Source organism: Drosophila hydei, unplaced genomic scaffold (genome assembly GCF_003285905.1).
Source record: "Drosophila hydei strain 15085-1641.00,03,60 unplaced genomic scaffold, DhydRS2 tig00008139-arrow-pilon, whole genome shotgun sequence".
Classification (NCBI taxonomy): Eukaryota; Metazoa; Arthropoda; class Insecta; order Diptera; family Drosophilidae; genus Drosophila; species Drosophila hydei.
In genome coordinates, this window is record NW_022045847.1 from 2,650,500 (window position 1) to 2,669,359 (window position 18,860).

Sequence of the window (18,860 nt, forward strand, 5' to 3'; positions counted from 1 at the left end):
CAGTGGAAAATTAGAACTGTCAACTCAAACAGCATAAATTTCAATGTATGTATATGTGCACGTGTAAGGGGCTAAGGTGCCAAACGTTTTGTTTAATAACTTTTGTGTTACTTAACTACTATATATTCTTTCAGAATACTTGTCAGTTTAGTTATATATAAATATATATATATATATATATATATATATATATATATATTACAATTTTTCGATATAATAATGCATAATGCATACCTTTAATTTATATAAATAGAATGCAGATATTATTAAGAATATGATTCATTAAAAGTTATTGAACTATTTTTAAAACAAGTTATTATTTTTATATATTTTCACATACCTATTTTATTCACATTGTCCGCAAGCCACCCCCTTATGATCTATCTCGTGTGTGTCTCGTCACGTACCCCGCCCCTGTCACATCGTCCCACCCTACACCGTTACTTCCCCTCCGCCACCAGCCAAATCCTATTTAATTAGTTTCTGCATCAAAAATAGCAAAATTTTCTGCTCTACAAAAGCAGCCTCTATGCATATTCATATAAATATATATATATATATCTGTTCATAAAATAAATATCACAAGATACGCACCCCTTAAAGGAAAATAGCAATGTCGAGTCTGCGTGTCGAGTGCGCTTTCTTAATTTGATTCTCGTGTTGCAGGTTACGATCAATTTCAATTTAATGATTATAATTAAAAATGTTTCTAGCTGCAAAATACATTTACGGTGGAGGGGGAGACATACACAATATAAATAAAAGGAATAGAAATTTGAGCTCCACTGCAAACGAAAACTAAAAACAAACCAGTGTGCTCTAGTCGAGACTTCCCTACAAGATTGCTGATCCTGATTCATTACAGTCTCGAACACTTGCGGTATACCACCTTAGCTTAATAATAAGGAAATGAAGAATTATCGCAAAAATAATAAACATGTACCGAGTATACATTCCAGTCTCTAGCTATCGGCGTGGCTAAATCAAGAATATATATGCTTAACGGGGTCTGACCTTCCTCCTATTACATTCTGTTTCAAAAAAACATTATAGCCTGATCCAATTGAAAATGCGAATTCAGACATGACAGCTTACTCTCCAAATGCCACGGCCTCATAGTGAGGCAACACTCTAACATAAATGGAAACACTCAGAAACAGCTATCGTAATGCAAACTTTTCCAATGGATGACGACGGCGTCCACGATAGTTAACTATGAAATGCAATAAAGAACATTACAATTTAACTCGTATGCACATTCCTTGCCTCTTTTCAGATAGAGGCGGAAACAACGACAACAGTGACAGTCATTATGCACGTTATCATATAATCATGCACAGATCTTTACTTTTGTCATTAGTTGGCCAGCTGTTGTTACTACAAAATGGGCTTATTGTTGAGTCTAGCGAGTCGAATCAGAACTGATTGAAGATGAAGAAAATTAATATGAAGCCCATAAACGATTTACAACTTTTCCAACACTCTAACTAAAAATATTGCTATCAAACTTAATGCAACGTAGATTAGTTTGTTATATTATGGAGTATGAAAAGAAACAGATTAAAATATATTACTTAAAGTTTAACCAACACTTTTAAAAATATGTCCTAAGCACAAACTTTAAACAACATGGCTCAATCCCTGTGCCAATTGGGCTAAGTACCGACAAATGCTCATATGTTAAGTACTCAGCTTAATGGTTAACACTTGATATGGGGTTTCAGCAATCGACTCACTTGCAAGTGATTAATGGGAGAGGCGCAGCAACAGCAGCACCACCAGCATCGCCAGACTTCGACAGCTGGACAACTTAGCTTGTACGGTTTGTACTTTTAGCGGTTTCTCGACTTTTATGAGCAATTAAAAAACTATTATTACCCAAGCTGGAAGGCATCAAGCTATGGCGTTGTAATCCTCTTCCCCGCTCTCCGTTCTTCAGCACATTTTTGTTGAGCTCTTTTTTTCAATAGAGCATCGTTCATCCTCTGTAGGATGCGCGCATGCGCCTTGCTTGGCATGCGGAAATACCGCTGTTTCTAGATATTTTATTTGTGTGCATATATATATATATATATACATATACACGTAGCGCCGCTACATATATGTGTAAACTTATGCACGAGTATATTGGTTGTGTACTGTCCGTCTTGACGGCTATCCGCTTGTATGTTTGTCCGTATGGACGCAAACCACTTCGTCGCTATTGAAGCCGAGGCTTGGAATGTGGAATATGTAGTTGTTGGTGAGTACCCCCGTCTAATAAAAACTTTCCCGATACGCTCACTAGGTCAAATCAAGAAATACAATATCTGATTTATTAAAAATGCTAGAGACTTGAAATGTAGAAAATAGGCTTTATTTGACAAAAATGCTAAACTCTATATCTTCTTAAGTCTAGAGAGAGCTATCTCTCTCTCTCTCTCTCTCTCTCGCTCTCTCTGGTTTAATTCTCCGAGATACTTTCCCTTTGCCCCAACTCGATGTAAAGACAACTCATTAACACACGCCATTCACATAACTTAAAGCGTGCTTTCTACATTATACACAGCATCCACAGACAGACAAACGGACAGACATAGAGCAAGGGCCATCGACTTCGATGACTGCTGCGCTGCTTCAGCTTTGCATTCTGGACTGCTCAGACAGGAACAGCAACTACTCGGCTGCTCTGTCTCTCTCTTCCGCACTCCTCTACGTTGTTTATCGTCACACAACCATCACAACTTAAAAAAGTGAGAGCTGCAAATTTCTATGGCATGTTAACTGCCTATGGTATTGAGTGCATAAAGCAAATGTTGTCCGGAGATTGCGGCATAAGGGACTAGAGTGAATATGTATGAGACTGAGTGAGTCAGTGTGAGACTATTTTATTGTGTATCTATGCACGTACGCATGTATGCATTTAGGCATGTGGGCATATAACTACGTAAACACTGCTGTAATTAATCATTGGTGGCCATATGAGGTCTCCTTTCATCCCCCATCACATTATTTCTATATTGTCCCCTAGTGTCACCAATCAAGCGGACCCGCAGTTTGGTTTTTATTATTATGAATTGTGTTAATCGTTACATTATTTCTTTTTCGTTTGTTACATCATTCGTTTGCTTACATGCATAAAAAGTGACATAAATAGCCGACGCTACGCAGCAACGACTGCGACCGTGACTGCGACTGCGACTACGACTGCGGCTGCGACTGTGATGGCAACTGCAACATAAGTCTGCCATCAATCACAAGACGGAAATAAATATAGGAAGCATGCACACATTTGGAGTGGAGCTGCAGAACAAATCATGGTGTAATAGAACAACTGTAGGTGAAGGGAAGAAGGGTGGTTGGGCTATTTCCATGTGCAGCGGAAGTGCGTCTAATTGAGCCACTGACAGAATGCTAACCATCTCACGCATGTGCTAAGAACAACAACTTTAAAAACAAACACACGGACAATCCCATCTATAGATTATAGCAAGGTAGTCGGAAGTGCGAATCTAGAAGATACCCATGAGCCCTATGATCAATTTTCCAATCATTCTGCGCTTTTTGTGCACATATATCTCTCTGTCTATCCTATTTAGCCATATCCCATCAATATATATATATATATACATATATATTGATGGGATATCTCCCTCTAATTTCCCTACCCTCTCTCCTTAATATAAATTTCTCTCTTTTTCATCCATATATCTCTCCGCTCATCTCTCCCAATGTGACGTGCCAGTGGCGTGAGTGGGGGACATACTCTAGAAAGTTTTGCTGCTGGAGCTGCAGCAGTCGCCGTTGTCATCGTCTGGAAAGTTATTATTATTGTAGTTGCAGTTGTTTTTCTTGTTATTTTGTTGTTGCGACAGACGCGCCATTTGTTACACATTATTTAGCATAGGCGCTATTCTTGTTTTCAGAATGTTCTCAATATTTATTGCAGCGTGAGTGTCTTGAAACTGGGCCACGCGGAAATACCATTAAGAAGTCAAAGGCAACAAAAAAAAAAAAAAAAACGGAAACTGCTTGCTATGCCACGATACTGTTAAAGCTTGTATAAGTTCAAACTTTGTATATATTCATATATATTTATATATTTCAAGGCTTCCTAAATAAATGTAAGGAATTCAATTTTTATGTATTTATAGTTATTTTTAGGAAACAAGTATCTCCCTTAAGACCCCATATAATCTTAATGCGTCCAACTGTGCATGGTGCATTAAAAGATTGGAATGTCACCCAAATTTGGAGCATGCAAGTAACGAAGAGAGCTGACTAGAAGAGAGTGTGGAATGTGGAATGCAAGCCACTTACCTATGGTGCCTTGTTATTGTTGTTGGATGTAGGCTAAACGAGTGAGAACAACTCAACATTTATCTTGTTTGTATTTATAAATTTAAAACACGTTTCGATTCGCTGCCTTTATTGATGCTGCTGAGTTACTATAGCTGCGCCTCCTCGTCTTAATACACTTTCTTTTGTTTGCGGCTGTGCAAGGCGTCGCGACATTAAGCGTCGCTTAGATGCTTTAAATTGCGCGTATGAAATGACTTTATAAAACGGCAAATATAAGTAAAGGAATGGTAGAAGCGAAAGGCAGCGATGGCAAGCTTCCTTCTTTCTTCTACTTTCTTCTTTTCTTTATTTTTCTTAGTCTCTTTAGGAACTCATAAAATGCACTCGTCGCGACCTATTTGCCAATTCGTTGCATTGCGTCTCCGGCCTCTTTTTCTCTTTTCCTCTCTTTATTTCTGTTCCACTTTTGAGAACTATTTGAGTGGCAATTTCGTTTATTTAGATTATCATTTTTCTTACTTTGTTACTTTATAGTTGTCCTTTTGCCGTTCCCCTCGTTACATATGATGCCGTTGCTTTGTTTTTGTTCTTCCAAGTTTAAGTTGCTTTGCGGTTTAACATTTTACATTTCATTGCGAGTATTTATGGCATTATAAAACTGCATTTTTTGGGCTGTTAAGGAGTAAAAGAAAATACATTTAAAAAAACTAGTTTCATTTTTTCTACAGTATAGTATAGTTAACGTATTATCAAATTTAACAGACGTTTTTTAATTTATTATATGATGAAAACAAAATAAAACTAAAGCATAAAAAGAGAAGTTAACTCAAATGTCGTTTTAGCTCCCAAAAACCACGCCTTTTCATCGCAAAAAGCAGTTTAGAAATAATCAGACTAGCTTATGTCGTTGACGGACGCAGCCAGTTTGCGTCACGACACAGTATCACACATCTACGAAAAGCGAGAGAAAGGGAATAACAAATGAAAAGAAAACTTAAAATTCTACTACTTAAAGCCACATGAGGTGTTGTGTGCTACACGCAAAAGAGTGATGGAGTGATGTGGGGCATCCATAATTTAGTGCATAACCGAAAGAAATATAAATTTGCAAATAAATACATAAATTTTACTTTGTATTTCTGCTTTTGTTGTCAAATTTGGGTTTTAATTGTCCCCCACGCCAGTCAGCGGCAACGATTTCAAATTTCAGTTTTCTTTTCCTTGCAATTCTATTCTCGCACAATTCGCATCCAAATTTAATTCGAGACACACAACAGCTAAACAGCCACGGGCACAGAAACACGCAGACAGTAAGACTGGCGGCGGGGAGGAGTGGACGGACAGGCGCTGCGAAGCTGGAGGTGAGCTTTGCGTCATGCGACAGCATGAAAAATATGCTGCACCAGCACCAAAAACAGAGATGATCAACTGATACGCAAATACAGTTTGGGCACATATAATTGTACATATCTAATTAAAATGAAAACTTTTATCTGTTTTATTGCACTTTGGTGTTTGTCAAAAGAAATTACAAATTAATTGAAATCTTGTTGTTTTCGGCGCTTTTATCTTTTATTTATTCGTTACAATTTAAAATTGAGTACTTACAACGTATTACATATTAGTATTTAAAATTATTTTTTAATTACTTTCACTATTTTTTTATTTATTTATGAAATTTGTATCTCATTAAAATGCCAGAAAATTCCAGTCATTGCACACGACGCATGCTTCTACATTTCCCTGCATTGCCATTTAAAGACCAAAAATTTATTTTTTAGAATGCAGCGCGAGATGACATCATGATAACGGTTAGCGTATAAACGTAGTAGCTGTGAGGCATTGCAAAAATACGAGACTAGCACAAAACCAACAACAATGAACGCAAACAACATGCGAAAGCGATTGACGACGTCGGCGGCAACAGAGCAGCAAGAGCAACCCTCAAGATGGCGTTGACCCCGAAAAACGATGCAAAGCGTAATGTGTGAAGCGGCGAACGTGTATGAAAACAAAGTGAAATCTAATAACAAAATACGGCAAGTGCGAATGAGAAAGGCGCATACACAGACGAAATACCAGACAGAGTGCCCGAGAGCGAGAAACGCCGGGTCGGCGTCTGCCTTCTTAAGGATAGACGTGTAAAACGCAATGTGTATAAAAACATGACGACAGGACGACAACAAAAATCCGAACCCAACCACAAATAGGCGGCGGCCAAAACAGAAAGAGAGAGAGTGCTCGCTCAAGAGAGCACAAGAGGCAATGCTCATGTGCACAAATGTGAGTCTGTAGGTGTGTGTATACGTGTGAATGTCGTGAAAGGGCGGAAACTAGGCATTCAGTAATAGCGCTCTAACAAAAACAACAACTGCACCAACAACCAAAACGACAGTACAGAAACACAAACGAAAATGTTTTACATGCAAGCCGCCAAATTTTGCAGTGAGCAGAGGCGCCGGCGTCGTCAACTGCAAAATGCGCACTGCTTATGAATGAAGGCGCACGCCAGTCCCCGGCAATGCATGAGTCTGTGTGTAAGAGAGAGGTTGAGAGCGTGAGCAAAATGGTGTCGTTGGCCCCTGTCTGGGGCGCTCTGTTGTAAAAATATGGTACAGTGACTACCAAAAAATACTAGCAAGGCGTAGTATAGTAAAAAGGTCTAAAGCAAAAGAGTGAGAGCAGGATAAACTATGCGCCATCAGGTGGTGCTGGTAGTGGTGGCTGTAATAAAAAATACGAATGCGGTTTTAAGTAGTAAATTCTGTTTGTATGTGTATATGTATGTTTACATTTGTGTTTATGTTTGTGGTTGCCTATGTGTGTGTATAGTTGTAATAGTAGACATATGTACATCAAAAGAAGCCGCCTAATTAAAAAGCCATTAAAATGTTAAAGCCATCGCCTATGCACTGTAATCAAAATATAAATTTTGTACGTTGGCAGAGAAATAAAGGGAGTGGGGTAAGAACGATAGAAAAGAAAAAAAGCGGGAGAGTGCTAAAATGGCAAAATAAATTACCCTACGAAAAAATTGGGAACAAAAAATTAAAAGCAACAAGAACACACTGCACTCGCCCAGATGTCAACATTGTTGTCACTCCATTCGCAACAGCATAGAATTGCGGTCTAAAAATAAACCTCGTGTGCAACAATGTTGCAAAACCCAAACAAAACGCGACAGTCAGACACACTGAAGCAAATACACACGCACACATACATAGAGTACAGGAGTGACAGCGACGAAACAGCCCGGTAAAACTGCGCTCGTTCCTCGGTCTGCTTTTCTGTTTGCCTGCTGCTGCGCTATACATTGTATGGGGAGGGTTTGGAGCGACAGCGGTAAGCGTAAGCTAAAAGGAGCAGCCGCAAAAATATAGACTGCCGCGTTGGCGCGCGAGCCGAGCTAAAATAAAACGGAGACGGGTAAGTAGAAGAGGAAACGAATCAAGTCAACAATAATCTAACGCGGGCCACAGCGGGACCGACGCGTCGACGTCCACTAATCGCTAAATTCACTAGTACAGCAAAGAGTAAGATCATAAAATGCCTTCCTCATTGTTGTTTTTGCGGGTTATTCAACATGCTACGTGTCTGAGTGTGCGTGTGCGTTTATGTCTATGCCTTTACTTATAAATATATGTATATTTAGATATGATTAGTTTGCTTGTGTCTCACATGACAAAGTAGCGCGTCCTGTGCGCAGCAAATACCCATGAAAACACTTGGAAATAACTTCACACGCATGGAAACACATACCCACACACATTAACATGGGTGCGAGCACATACAAAGATCTGATCCTATATTTCGCCATGCTGTGTGCTGTAATATCGATAACAAACTTCGTCTCCATATTTCCTTTGTATTTATGTTTGTAACGCGCCATAAATCATTCAGAATATATTAATATATTGGTTGATGACTTTCGAATTAGCCAAATTTGATAATATGCGAGAATGACGATATTAATAATGAAAAACGAAATAATAAATAATAAATAATAAATAATAAATAATAAAATAATTGGTTTCGTAAGGGTTGCAGATCCAAAACCATTTTAACAAAAAATGCACGGAAACTGGTCTATCAAGAGGTGGGACAACATACTGTGAGTGGGTGAGAGGAAAATAGTTATGCTTGGGAGAATATACGGAATATAGTCTCAAATACACTAGAAGACGGTTAATTATGGCTGACTGACCATTATGATATTAGCAGGTTTTTTCATATGCTGGTGTTGGTGCAACCCAAATGATAAATGGAATCATGGACAGGCAGTTCAGGGCCGTGGCACCAAATTCCTCTGAAGCGATGAAAGGACCTCATCGACGCCAAGCCGTAAATAACATAATGAAAATGCACTATGTATTAGACCAAAACAAATGTGTAAAACATATAAGAAGTTAATAGACAAAACTATTTTAATTTTGAGAATATTTTCAGAAGTATAAAACCAAAAAGCATCTACATTAATAAAGAATTAGTGTTAATTTTTTAATTATCGATTTTATCACTAAATTGTGTTATCAAAGATTTGCTGCTCAATGCTTAATTAATTTGTTTTCTTGTTATTAATATATTTAATTAAAACAAGATGGACTGCTGTCTGTCAACTTTTATCAATTCAATAAACATTAAAGTTACAAATTTAACAAAAACATGGACTAACAGTCATTGCACTCATAATAGGAGTGAGCGAGACGAATTCAACATACATAATAAAGTCAGCCTACATTTAAAGATGAGGAATTTATGTATAGTTGTATATATATATATATATAGTATATAGAATGATGTTGCTTACATTTACATCACAAATAATTAAAAATTTTCGATCTACATTGAATAACAAATGTTTTAACTTTAAATATATTTATTAATATTATGCACAAATTTCAGTTCTTCTCATTATATAATAGCAAATCAAAAAGATATTTTTTTAAAATAGATTTGTTTATTTGATTCGGTACATATAGAAATGAGTAATAGGTCATGAATAATTTATTTCCAAAAAGAATACAATCATATTAAAATAAAAACAATGAGAACAATACCAAATTAGGTAACTGAAAGGTCGTTCTAAAAAACAAACGTAAAAACGGGGTAGCGAAAGCTAAACGAAAACTTATTAACTAACAACATTTAAGTCTGAACAGACGTCAATGCCGCAAGCTAAAATCCTAATTTCGGGCAATAGATATGCAACACTAAATACCCACGCTCACTCACTTATGCACACTTATGAGAGGGGGCATTAGGTTTATCTTCCTTATGTTTATAAAAATTACTATAAATAGCAGCAAACGCCAGCGCCACCGTTAAAAAGCCGCCCACCCTACAGCGGCAGCATAGCACTAAATGTCCCGAGTGCCATACACACATAAACACATATTATATATGTGTGTATTTAATATACATATATATATATATATATATATATATATGTATATATTCACATATATATATATATATATATATATATATATATATTCATTCACTCCAACACATATATACTGTAAGCTCAAAAAAAAATTGACCGAGTGCAGTAAACAGAGAAGTAGAGCTCCCTCTCTTCTCTGAATACAATAATAATAAAAATGCAACCACGTGTGTTGTTTATTGCGCCAACACAAGTACAAGCTGACACACACACACACAAATACAAAACACACACACACACATACGTTCTCACATACGCACACCGGCTGGTTTATGAGCGACGTTATATATATATACATATATAAATGAACGTCAATACAAGACAAAAAAAAACAAAAGAAGGAAAACAAATAACAGCGCAAAGCAGAATGCCGAAAACGCACACACGCACATAAAGCAAGTATAAGGGTGCAGACCAAGACAACAAGCATCAACAGAAGTGTAAAAACAGTATGCGGCTGTTAAGATGTTATTGCCCGCTATGTTATTGTAACGCCACCTCGGGCAGGACAAGCTACAGCACAATATTTTAAAGCTGTATCCAACACCAAAGCAGTCACAACTAAATAAACCAAATGTTTCGGAGTAATTATGTGCAAAAACTGTTTATTATGTTTAATTAGCTTTCGCAGTTCTTACAAGTGATTCATTCGCATCACACACTCCGACTCCAACGCTAGCTAGAGGCCTCACTTATCAAGAGTCTAAGGTCCAAGTAAATAAACACTCCACTACAAAAGCACACACACATTTCACACACCCACACATACACACAGATACAGACATTAATATTTGTGTGACCGCCTACGCATAAACACGAAATGTGTGTGCGCACAGTACACAAACACAATCATAATCACAATTATGGTTTTCACAATATGTGTTCGAAAAGGCTGGCAGCACTGGCTTGAACTGAGCTACGTTAGTTAGACAAAGACAAAGTTAGCGCAAGGTGTGACAGCCCCGCAGGGTTTGACGACAGAAATGCCGATGACGTGGTTTTCGGATGCTGAATTGGGAGAGGGGAGCGAGTGTTGTCTGCCACTCACTTCTTACGATCATTTTAGCTTTTTAATGTTTAAATTCCACTTGGGCAATGAAGCCATCACGCAAATGCATTTAAAGGATAAAATCGTATTACATATTTCAAAAGGGGCAAACTACTTACATTTCTCATCACTTTATACCATTCCTAAGTTTGTTTCTTTTTTTTTTTTGCAATTTTAGTGATATGTAACACTGCATTACAAATTTGACACTCTCAACCTATTGAAAATGAAATTTCACGACGAATTGTCTTAGTGAAAATATATGCAAGAGGCTAAAATATACAAATATATTCCTGAGCAGAAAGACAAACTGTGTCGATCTAACCATGCCCGTCTGAGTGAAGGCTCCAGTCTTGTAATCACAAAAGCTAGAGCATTGAAATATTAAATATATATTCCTATCTACGCATGAATTATTGGCATATCAAATCTCCGCAGGGTTCTAGATATCTCTCAATTAGGAACTTTCGAATACTGCGCCATTCATTGTTCTTACTAACTTATTTGGTAATTTGGCTCATCAAGCCATGTGTAAAAAATGTTATGATTCTGACAGCCAGCCCTCAATCCTCTTGTGTTAACCTCAATATATGTAATGTGTCTTTACCAGTTGATACACACACACAAACATATCGACTTTGAAACACAGCTAACTATGTATTGTTATTGTAAATAAATTAATAATAAAACAACACATACATTGACATTTGTCAACATAACAGCGAGCAATATAAATAGTAAAGCTTTTAGAAAAGCAACAACGCAAATTGCGTAATTGATACCATTTTCGGTTGTGCGCGTCTCCCAAAGAGAACTGTCAACAAAAGCATGTCAAAAAGCTTGGATCTCAAATATGTGCTTTAGAAAACACGACTAAGTTCAAGGCCAAGCAGCCGCAATGTGTAGCATAAGTAACAACAACAATATTAACAAACGCAACGAAAAAAAGCTGCAAATAACAGCAACGGCAATAACAATAAAAAAAATGTGCTTTTACCGTCACTGCGAAAAGGGTCAATGACACCTGCCAGTTTGTTTCGCTCAGCTAATACAAACAGACGCATGCACACACTCTTTCTCACACACACAAACGTACCACACATGGTCATCAGCTCATTTCGCTCTCTTTTCTCTTCTGCTTGTTATTGTTGTTTGTGCTTGCACACGCGCGCCGTTTAGACATGTGGTCAAACCATTATTTTTGTTGTTATTGTTCCTCTTCGTACTGCTAATTAGTGTGGCCAAATTATGCGCCAAAAAATTTCCAAAAGACTTGCCACCTTATATGTATTTGATATGTGTATTATGGGTGTATGGGTAGGCCGCCGCACATACGTCATTAAAAACTAGCGATCGGTTTGGCGTTGACGTCGCTGCCAACGCCGTATAAACAATTTCCGGTTTCGCTGTACAGAAAACTTGGCTGGTCTCGGTCTGTTGTTTTTCAACAATTTTGTTTTTGCGGCAACTTATTTTTGTCACACACACTCACACACACTTGCAAAACTAGATTTAAAAATAAATAAATTACACAGAAAACGAACGCAAAAACACCAAAAAAACACACATATATACAAAGAACCTTAGCGAGAAAATACGCATGTTCAACTGTTCGGCAACATTCCTTACGCAGTCGCCATCAAAAATATATTATGATTAATACAATGGCATTTTTATGGTGTTTTTAAGATACATATGTACATACACATACAAATGCATTGAAGAAGAATAGAGGAAAGAGCCAAATACAACTATTCTGTCTTAACGTCCTCCAAGTGGCAATGCTAGATATGCGAATGAGAACGAGCGCAGAGTAATAAGCCAATTACTGTTACGCCTTTTAATTAGCAAATATCCCCAGAAGACTCTCCAACTACTACTACTACTTCAATACTGTTTTACATACAATTCTAGTTTCTTCTTCTTTCTGTTGACATATTCGAATTTATTGTTGCTGTTGCTCTTGCTGTTATTGTTATTGCGGTTCACGCGTTGCCTTCACACTTTTGCTTTTCTTACTGTACTAACACTCTCACACAACTGAGCGATAGAGAACACGAATGAGCGTGCAATAAGAGCATAACAAGCACCGTTGAGAGCATGAGAGAGAAATGCCGGAGCGAGATTTTTGTTTTGCTATTTTACTCGCACACATTTAAACACACGCACACTAGAAAAGGCCGCTGCGCTGCTCATTCACAAAACGAGACAACGTCGGCGGCAACGGCGGCGACAAAGGCGAAACAGAAGATATGATAGATATGAAACAACAACAACGACAACAACAATACCGCATAAATTTCTGCTGCGTAGTAATTTTTCAAGTCGGTTTGTATGTATACACAGCCAGAAATATCATATCATACCTTTTTTGCATTCTTGTAAACCATTTTCGTTTGTTTATGTTGCACTTTGCACACGCACACAATAATGCATATGTATGAAATTCGTAGATATATTTGTTTGTATGTTGCGCGAGGCCCACTTGTGTATTTTTATTTTCGTATCGATTTCAAAATAAAAACGACGCACTTTTCTAGATGCAGCTCTAAATTAAAAACATTTTTTTTTGCTCTCTTTTCATTTTATTCCCTCGCTTTGTTTTTGCGCCGCAATTTTGCAGCTCACTTTGTGTACACAATTTTATTCATTTATTTTACCGTTTGTGAATTTTATTTTGCACCTCACACACACACACCACGCACGGAGGCACATACACATATACGTTTGTATGCTATAAAATGATAGTCTGTCGGCACACGCATTTGTGATTTCTTGGAATCTACTCACTTTTTTTCATTGCTTATATAGTAGACTTCGCTTTTGATTTCCATTATTATGATTTCCGGATAACCTGAAGCAATGTACATATATATGTAGGTATATGTATTTATTTTTTATATTTGTTGAGCTATTTTGTAAAACGATTTTACTTGCAGCAACAAACAAACAAGCCTTCGCGAAACCGACAACGACGTTCGTACGCTTCAAATGCTAGAATACGAATAAGGCGCATAACAAAATTGATTAAACACAGCGACCGAGCCATAGAGAGAGTGAGAGTGATGACAAGAGAGAATGAGATTAAACAAAATTCTGAGCAATGACATTGCCGAAAGAGAAACTTTACTCTCTGAAAGAGAGTAAGTTGGCTTGTCCATTTTTTAAAATAATATTTATAAGTTTTTACAATTATTATCTTTGAAACATAATAGGGTTATCATTTTTTAATATACATATACCTAGGCATTCCCAGACATGTTCATAAGGCATACTACATCAATTTATTTAAGTTCAATGTTAATGGCGCGTTTAGCTTTGTGGTGTTAATAATTATGTTTATAAATAAGATCTATCATTTGCATATTTGGCTTACTCAGCCTGTAAATAATAAAAATGAAAGTAAATTAAAATAAATTTGTGTACATGCTATTTTATTCTTGCTGAAGTAAGACACATTTTTGGTATATTTTTTATATGGAATCAGTATTTTTGCGTTTATCAAATTCGGTCACGCTGTCATGAACACTTACGGTTTGTAGCTGAAAAAACAATAAATTTTAATTAATTTGCTTACCACAGAACGAATATTATCCAACATATTAAGGGAGCGACACAGAATTTGTTAATTGATTTTGCGTTTATAAGTACTGTTCAATTTCATTCTGTTTTGTATTCGCTTTAATGATCCTTTTTAAGCCCACCTCACGCACACACTCACACAAACGAATCTATGTACATTTGTATGTGTAATTTATGATTTTGTGTTATGTACAATTGTTGAGGCACACGAGAAATAACACCAAGCACAAAAACAACAACAAACAACATCCGAAGAATTAGCAAACAAACAAACTGAAAAAACGCAAAAACAACGAAACCCTTTCCACAACTGCTAAAAAAATGGCCAAAATGTACGGAAAGGGTAAGAGTAAGTAAAGCCAACAAAGACAAGAAATGAAAACCCTTTTTGCATTTAACTTTAAATATTCCACATATGCTTTCGCTTTTGATTTATTCCAAAATAATAGCAGCAACAAGAAAATAACTTAAAACAAAAAACATTTCAGTGGAAGATTAACAATAACTGTTATTAAATTTTGCTTCTGTAACTGTTTAGCGGCCATCGAATCGGAGGAACAACAAAAACGTCGCTGGCAAATCGAGCTGGAGTTTGTACAGTGCCTTTCCAATCCCAATTATCTCAACTGTAAGTTAAAAAGAACACAACTAGAATATATAACAAGGAATATTAAAATATCTATTCGAAAATTCAACAAATAGATTGCTGAAATTTGGGATAGGTAATACTTTGAAAAAGTACATATAAAGTATCTTGAACCCTATTTGTGCAACAAATCAAAAAATTAATATTAAAGGTAGTTCATTTAGTTATATGATACATAAGTTTGTAGAATAAACTTTTCAAAACTTCTTTTTATATGCAACAATCCCTTCCCTTTACAGTTCTTGCACAACGTGGTTACTTTAAGGATCCATCCTTTATTAACTACCTAAAGTATCTGCAGTACTGGAAGGAGCCCGACTATGCCAAGTATCTGATGTATCCGATGTGCTTATACTTTCTGGACCTTCTGCAGTACGAACACTTTCGTCGCGAGATTGTTAACAATCAATGTTGCAAGTTTATCGACGATCAGGCCATACTACAATGGCAGCATTATACGCGCAAGCGCATCAAGCTGATCAACTCCGTGCAGGAGAATGCGGCAGCGGTTGCTGCAGCTACACAACAGCAACAAATGCAACAGCAGCAACAACATCAGACCAATGGGGGCATCTTAGCGCCCAGTGAAGCGGCATCAGTTGCCGCCGCTGAGGCTACTAATCCACTGCAGCAGGCGACACTGCAGAATGGGAGCAGCTCTTCCTCGCAGTCACAACAGCAGCCACTGGGGGCAAGGGATTCTGCGCCCACTCAACGACAGGAGATGTCCGTGGCGCATGCGCAGCCACAACATCAACAACAACAACAAATCAATGGACTGGCTGGCAGTGGAGCCCCGAAATTAGAATTAAATTAGCTGAACGCTAAGCTCGAGAAAAAACCTGAATAAATTAGACTAAGGCAGAACATAAGAAAGCATTATTAGACTACAACAAGAGTGGAAATCCAAGTGGCGGGTGAGATTCTAAGGGGCTAAAAGTTGATGAGACGCAAAAGAAAGCCAGGATAAAATTCAGGAATAACAATAACGAGATAAAAATATATATAAGCCCATCTATCTGTCCAGATGACATAAATTATACTAAAATGATTATTAACATATTTTTGCCTGCCAGATTGCAGAGTATATGTAAATATAATCATTTGTATATTGTGATCTGTCTTAACAACAATAATTAATAATTAAAAAATCATTGATTTGGTAAAAAGCAGCACCTTTAAAATAACGGCTATGATATTCCCACGTTGCACTATTTACATAGATCTTCAATAGCGTACCTTATACATATAACCCCCATCATATAGGAGCAGTATGTTTTCAGCTAGGTTAATTATATATATTTTTTAATATGTATTATATACATATTTTTATATATGTTATTCTTATATGTTAAGGAAAATAGTTTTAACTAAGCATAGCCATATATTCACTTGATTGGGCATTGTATCTCTCAGAACTTAGCTTCCTGTCGCTCTCCTTAAATGTTCGTTTAGCTATGTCGAACTACTATGCTATTCTTAATTCTACCTTTGAAACTTGCAGGCACCAACGAAGCTCTGGCACAGAAGGGTCACTTCTATGGCGTATATTTGCTGTGTAGTCAGAGTCCGGACTTGAAATATCGTGGCAAATGTTATGTAGGCTTCACGGTTAATCCCAAGCGTCGCATTAAGCAGCATAATCGTGGCACCGACTTTGGTGGCGCTAAAAAGACCAGCAAAAAGGGACCCTGGCAAATGGTGATGATTGTGCATGGCTTTCCGAACAAGATTGTAGCGCTACAATTCGAGTGGGCATGGCAGCAGCCTACATTATCAACACGACTTAAAATCTTTGCCGACTTAAAGCGGAAATTGCCCCGCGAAACGAATTTTGATTACAATTTTCGCATTGTGAATCGAATCTTAGGAGTAGGTCCTTGGCACCGATTACCGCTTACAATACGTTGGCTGGAGACGGAATATCAGCGAGATTTTCAAATGCCAGTGCCACGACATATGCACATCGTAAGCGGCAAATTGGCCATAACGGCATCGCAGCGGCATTTAAATGCGAAACGAACTGCAGCTACAGTTGCCTGGTCGTCCGAGTGTCATCTGTGCATGCAACCCATAGATCAATCAAAACATTCCCATTTCGGTTGTCTGAATGCCAGTTGCTGCTTAAGCTGCCACATGCTGTGCCTGGCCAACTATTTGCTGGACGATCAGCCTGGTCAGTATATACCGATTGACGGTAAATGTCCGTTGTGTGCAACGCATCTAAGCTGGGCCGAATTGCTCGAGAGGAAAAGGCTCGAATTGGGCGTACAGATTGCGGATCATAGAGATGAAGATGAGCTAAGCGATTGTTCCGATGTGGACAGCGATGTGGAGTAGGTCTGTGAATTAAATGATTAAACCACAAAGAATTTTGTTTTTCCTTAAGAAATATAATATATATATAATTATATATATATAATTTTTGATCGTTTCACAGTTCCTTTAATGGCATCAATTGCAGCTTAATGTTGGACAGTGTGCGCTGGTAGTTTCGCAATTGTTCCATTAATTGGCGTTTCTCCTGCAAATAATATTCCCTCGACATTTGCACATATTGTTCGCCCTTGAACTTGAAGATTGATACCTCCGATGTGTCTATAAGTTGATCATCAGTCGGAAGTAGCGTCTCCACCTCCTTTGGTGTAGCAGGACGTGGGCGTTTTTGGTTAGGTGGCATGTAGTTGACCTCAACTGCATTTGAAAAAATAAAATTAATTATTCGATATACATAACTAAGTTACACCGTACTTTTCTCAAACATATCGTCTCCTGGATCTGCGACTTGCGTTGTCGTTGACTCCACCATGACAACTTTGTCTATGCTTAAATCATCATCGTCCATGTTAATATAAAAACTTTGTTGCGAGGATGATGAAATGTCCCTAGGGTTATCTTCGTTAAACTGAATTTTATTTCCGGACGAATTTATGTAATAGCTTTGCTGTTCAGTTGAAGATGTCGCAGTCAATTCTGTTGGAGTCTCCTCAGCCATTTTGTCCGCTTTATTGACATCTTCAAATGGAAAAGGCAGCGCTTCGCCCAACAATATGCGACGATTTTTATTTAATGATAAATATTTGGTATCGAAATGCTTAGAGCACATATATAACTGCTTGGGTCCAATTTTAGGATGCACTTGGCCAAGTAAACGCCATTGCTCGGCACGCTTCGGATCTTTAGGAAATGCGAAGAGCGTCACTTCGCTGCAGCCACTGTTATCCTGGCGATAATAGAAACTATGGCAATCCCTATAAGCGCAGAGTCGAGTGCTCATTTTATTTTTAGTATTTATTGGTTTGTATTATTTTATTTTTTTTTTTTTTTGATTGAAACCCAATTATTTGCTTTTGGTTTTGAGGACTTGATTATTGTTTTCTTTTCGTCGACTTTGTATACACAACAATCATTGTTTGCTTGTTGACCAACACTGGTTGTCATTCAAATCGGTGAAATACATTACACTGTGACACATGTTTAAAAAAAAAAACTATCTTGAAACAAGAAGACAAACTGATTTTTTATAAAAATTAAAATTTATAAAGCTATTGTAATATACGGGTTTAAAAGTCAAATTTAAATATTGTTCATTTCTCCAACTTTATTTGATGATTAGTTATCTGTTGCTACCGATATCGATAACTGCTTTGATGGTTGAAAATACTTCCAGAAACTACTTTAATTTGAAAACATGTTAAATTAATTGTTCATTAAATAATTTATATTAATTTTAATTTTCTAACTAAGACAATCTCTTATTAGCTGTGGCTTCCTGGCAGAACTTCTGCACGCCCAAAAATATCGATAGCGCCTTTACAAGCGTTGTTCGCTGCCAGTATTGACACAGCTTTAAACATCTT

General features: G+C 37.2%; 3 protein-coding genes across 6 annotated transcripts; 2 read left to right on the forward strand and 1 right to left on the reverse strand.

The window, feature by feature from the left end:
* The first annotated feature begins 14,228 nt into the window (after nt 1–14,228).
* On the forward strand, nt 14,229–16,171 carry LOC111600861 (mediator of RNA polymerase II transcription subunit 31). 4 transcript variants are annotated; one of them, XM_030225750.1, is made up of 4 exons: nt 14,268–14,306; nt 14,472–14,703; nt 14,893–14,982; nt 15,240–16,168. In XM_030225750.1, exons 2-4 carry the CDS (start codon nt 14,676–14,678, stop codon nt 15,815–15,817), a joined length of 696 nt encoding a protein of 231 aa, XP_030081610.1. In that variant the 5' UTR covers nt 14,268–14,306; nt 14,472–14,675; the 3' UTR covers nt 15,818–16,168. The 4 variants fall into 4 exon arrangements, with proteins under 4 accessions (XP_023172950.1, XP_023172949.1, XP_023172948.1 ...); XM_023317182.2 differs by lacking the exon at nt 14,472–14,703 and having other exon boundaries at nt 14,229–14,306; nt 15,240–16,171; XM_023317181.2 differs by having other exon boundaries at nt 14,259–14,697; nt 15,240–16,171.
* LOC111600859 (structure-specific endonuclease subunit SLX1 homolog) lies at nt 14,250–17,390 on the forward strand. The gene is made up of 2 exons (XM_023317178.2): nt 14,250–14,306; nt 16,505–17,390. Exons 1-2 carry the CDS (start codon nt 14,294–14,296, stop codon nt 17,338–17,340), a joined length of 849 nt encoding a protein of 282 aa, XP_023172946.2. The 5' UTR covers nt 14,250–14,293; the 3' UTR covers nt 17,341–17,390.
* A 21-nt stretch (nt 17,391–17,411) lies between these two features.
* On the reverse strand, nt 17,412–18,464 carry LOC111600860. Its single transcript, XM_023317179.2, has 2 exons — nt 17,752–18,464; nt 17,412–17,694 (listed from the first exon to the last, which is right to left on the reverse strand). Exons 1-2 carry the CDS (start codon nt 18,275–18,277, stop codon nt 17,435–17,437), a joined length of 786 nt encoding a protein of 261 aa, XP_023172947.2. The 5' UTR covers nt 18,278–18,464; the 3' UTR covers nt 17,412–17,434.
* Nucleotides 18,465–18,860: the final 396 nt, after the last annotated feature.

Bases quoted from the DNA above. Each gene is read 5' to 3' on its own strand.
- LOC111600861 (XM_023317180.2), top strand. From the start codon at position 14,676: ATGGCCAAAATGTACGGAAAGGGTAAGA. The intron at 14,704-14,892 runs GTAAGTAAAGCC...GTAACTGTTTAG, and splicing joins AATGTACGGAAAGGGTAAGA to CGGCCATCGAATCGGAGGAA. The intron at 14,983-15,239 runs GTAAGTTAAAAA...TTCCCTTTACAG, and splicing joins CAATCCCAATTATCTCAACT to TTCTTGCACAACGTGGTTAC.
- LOC111600860 (XM_023317179.2), bottom strand. From the start codon at position 18,277: ATGAGCACTCGACTCTGCGCTTATAGGGATTGCCATAGTTTCTATTAT. The intron at 17,695-17,751 runs GTACGGTGTAAC...TTTCAAATGCAG, and splicing joins AGACGATATGTTTGAGAAAA to TTGAGGTCAACTACATGCCA.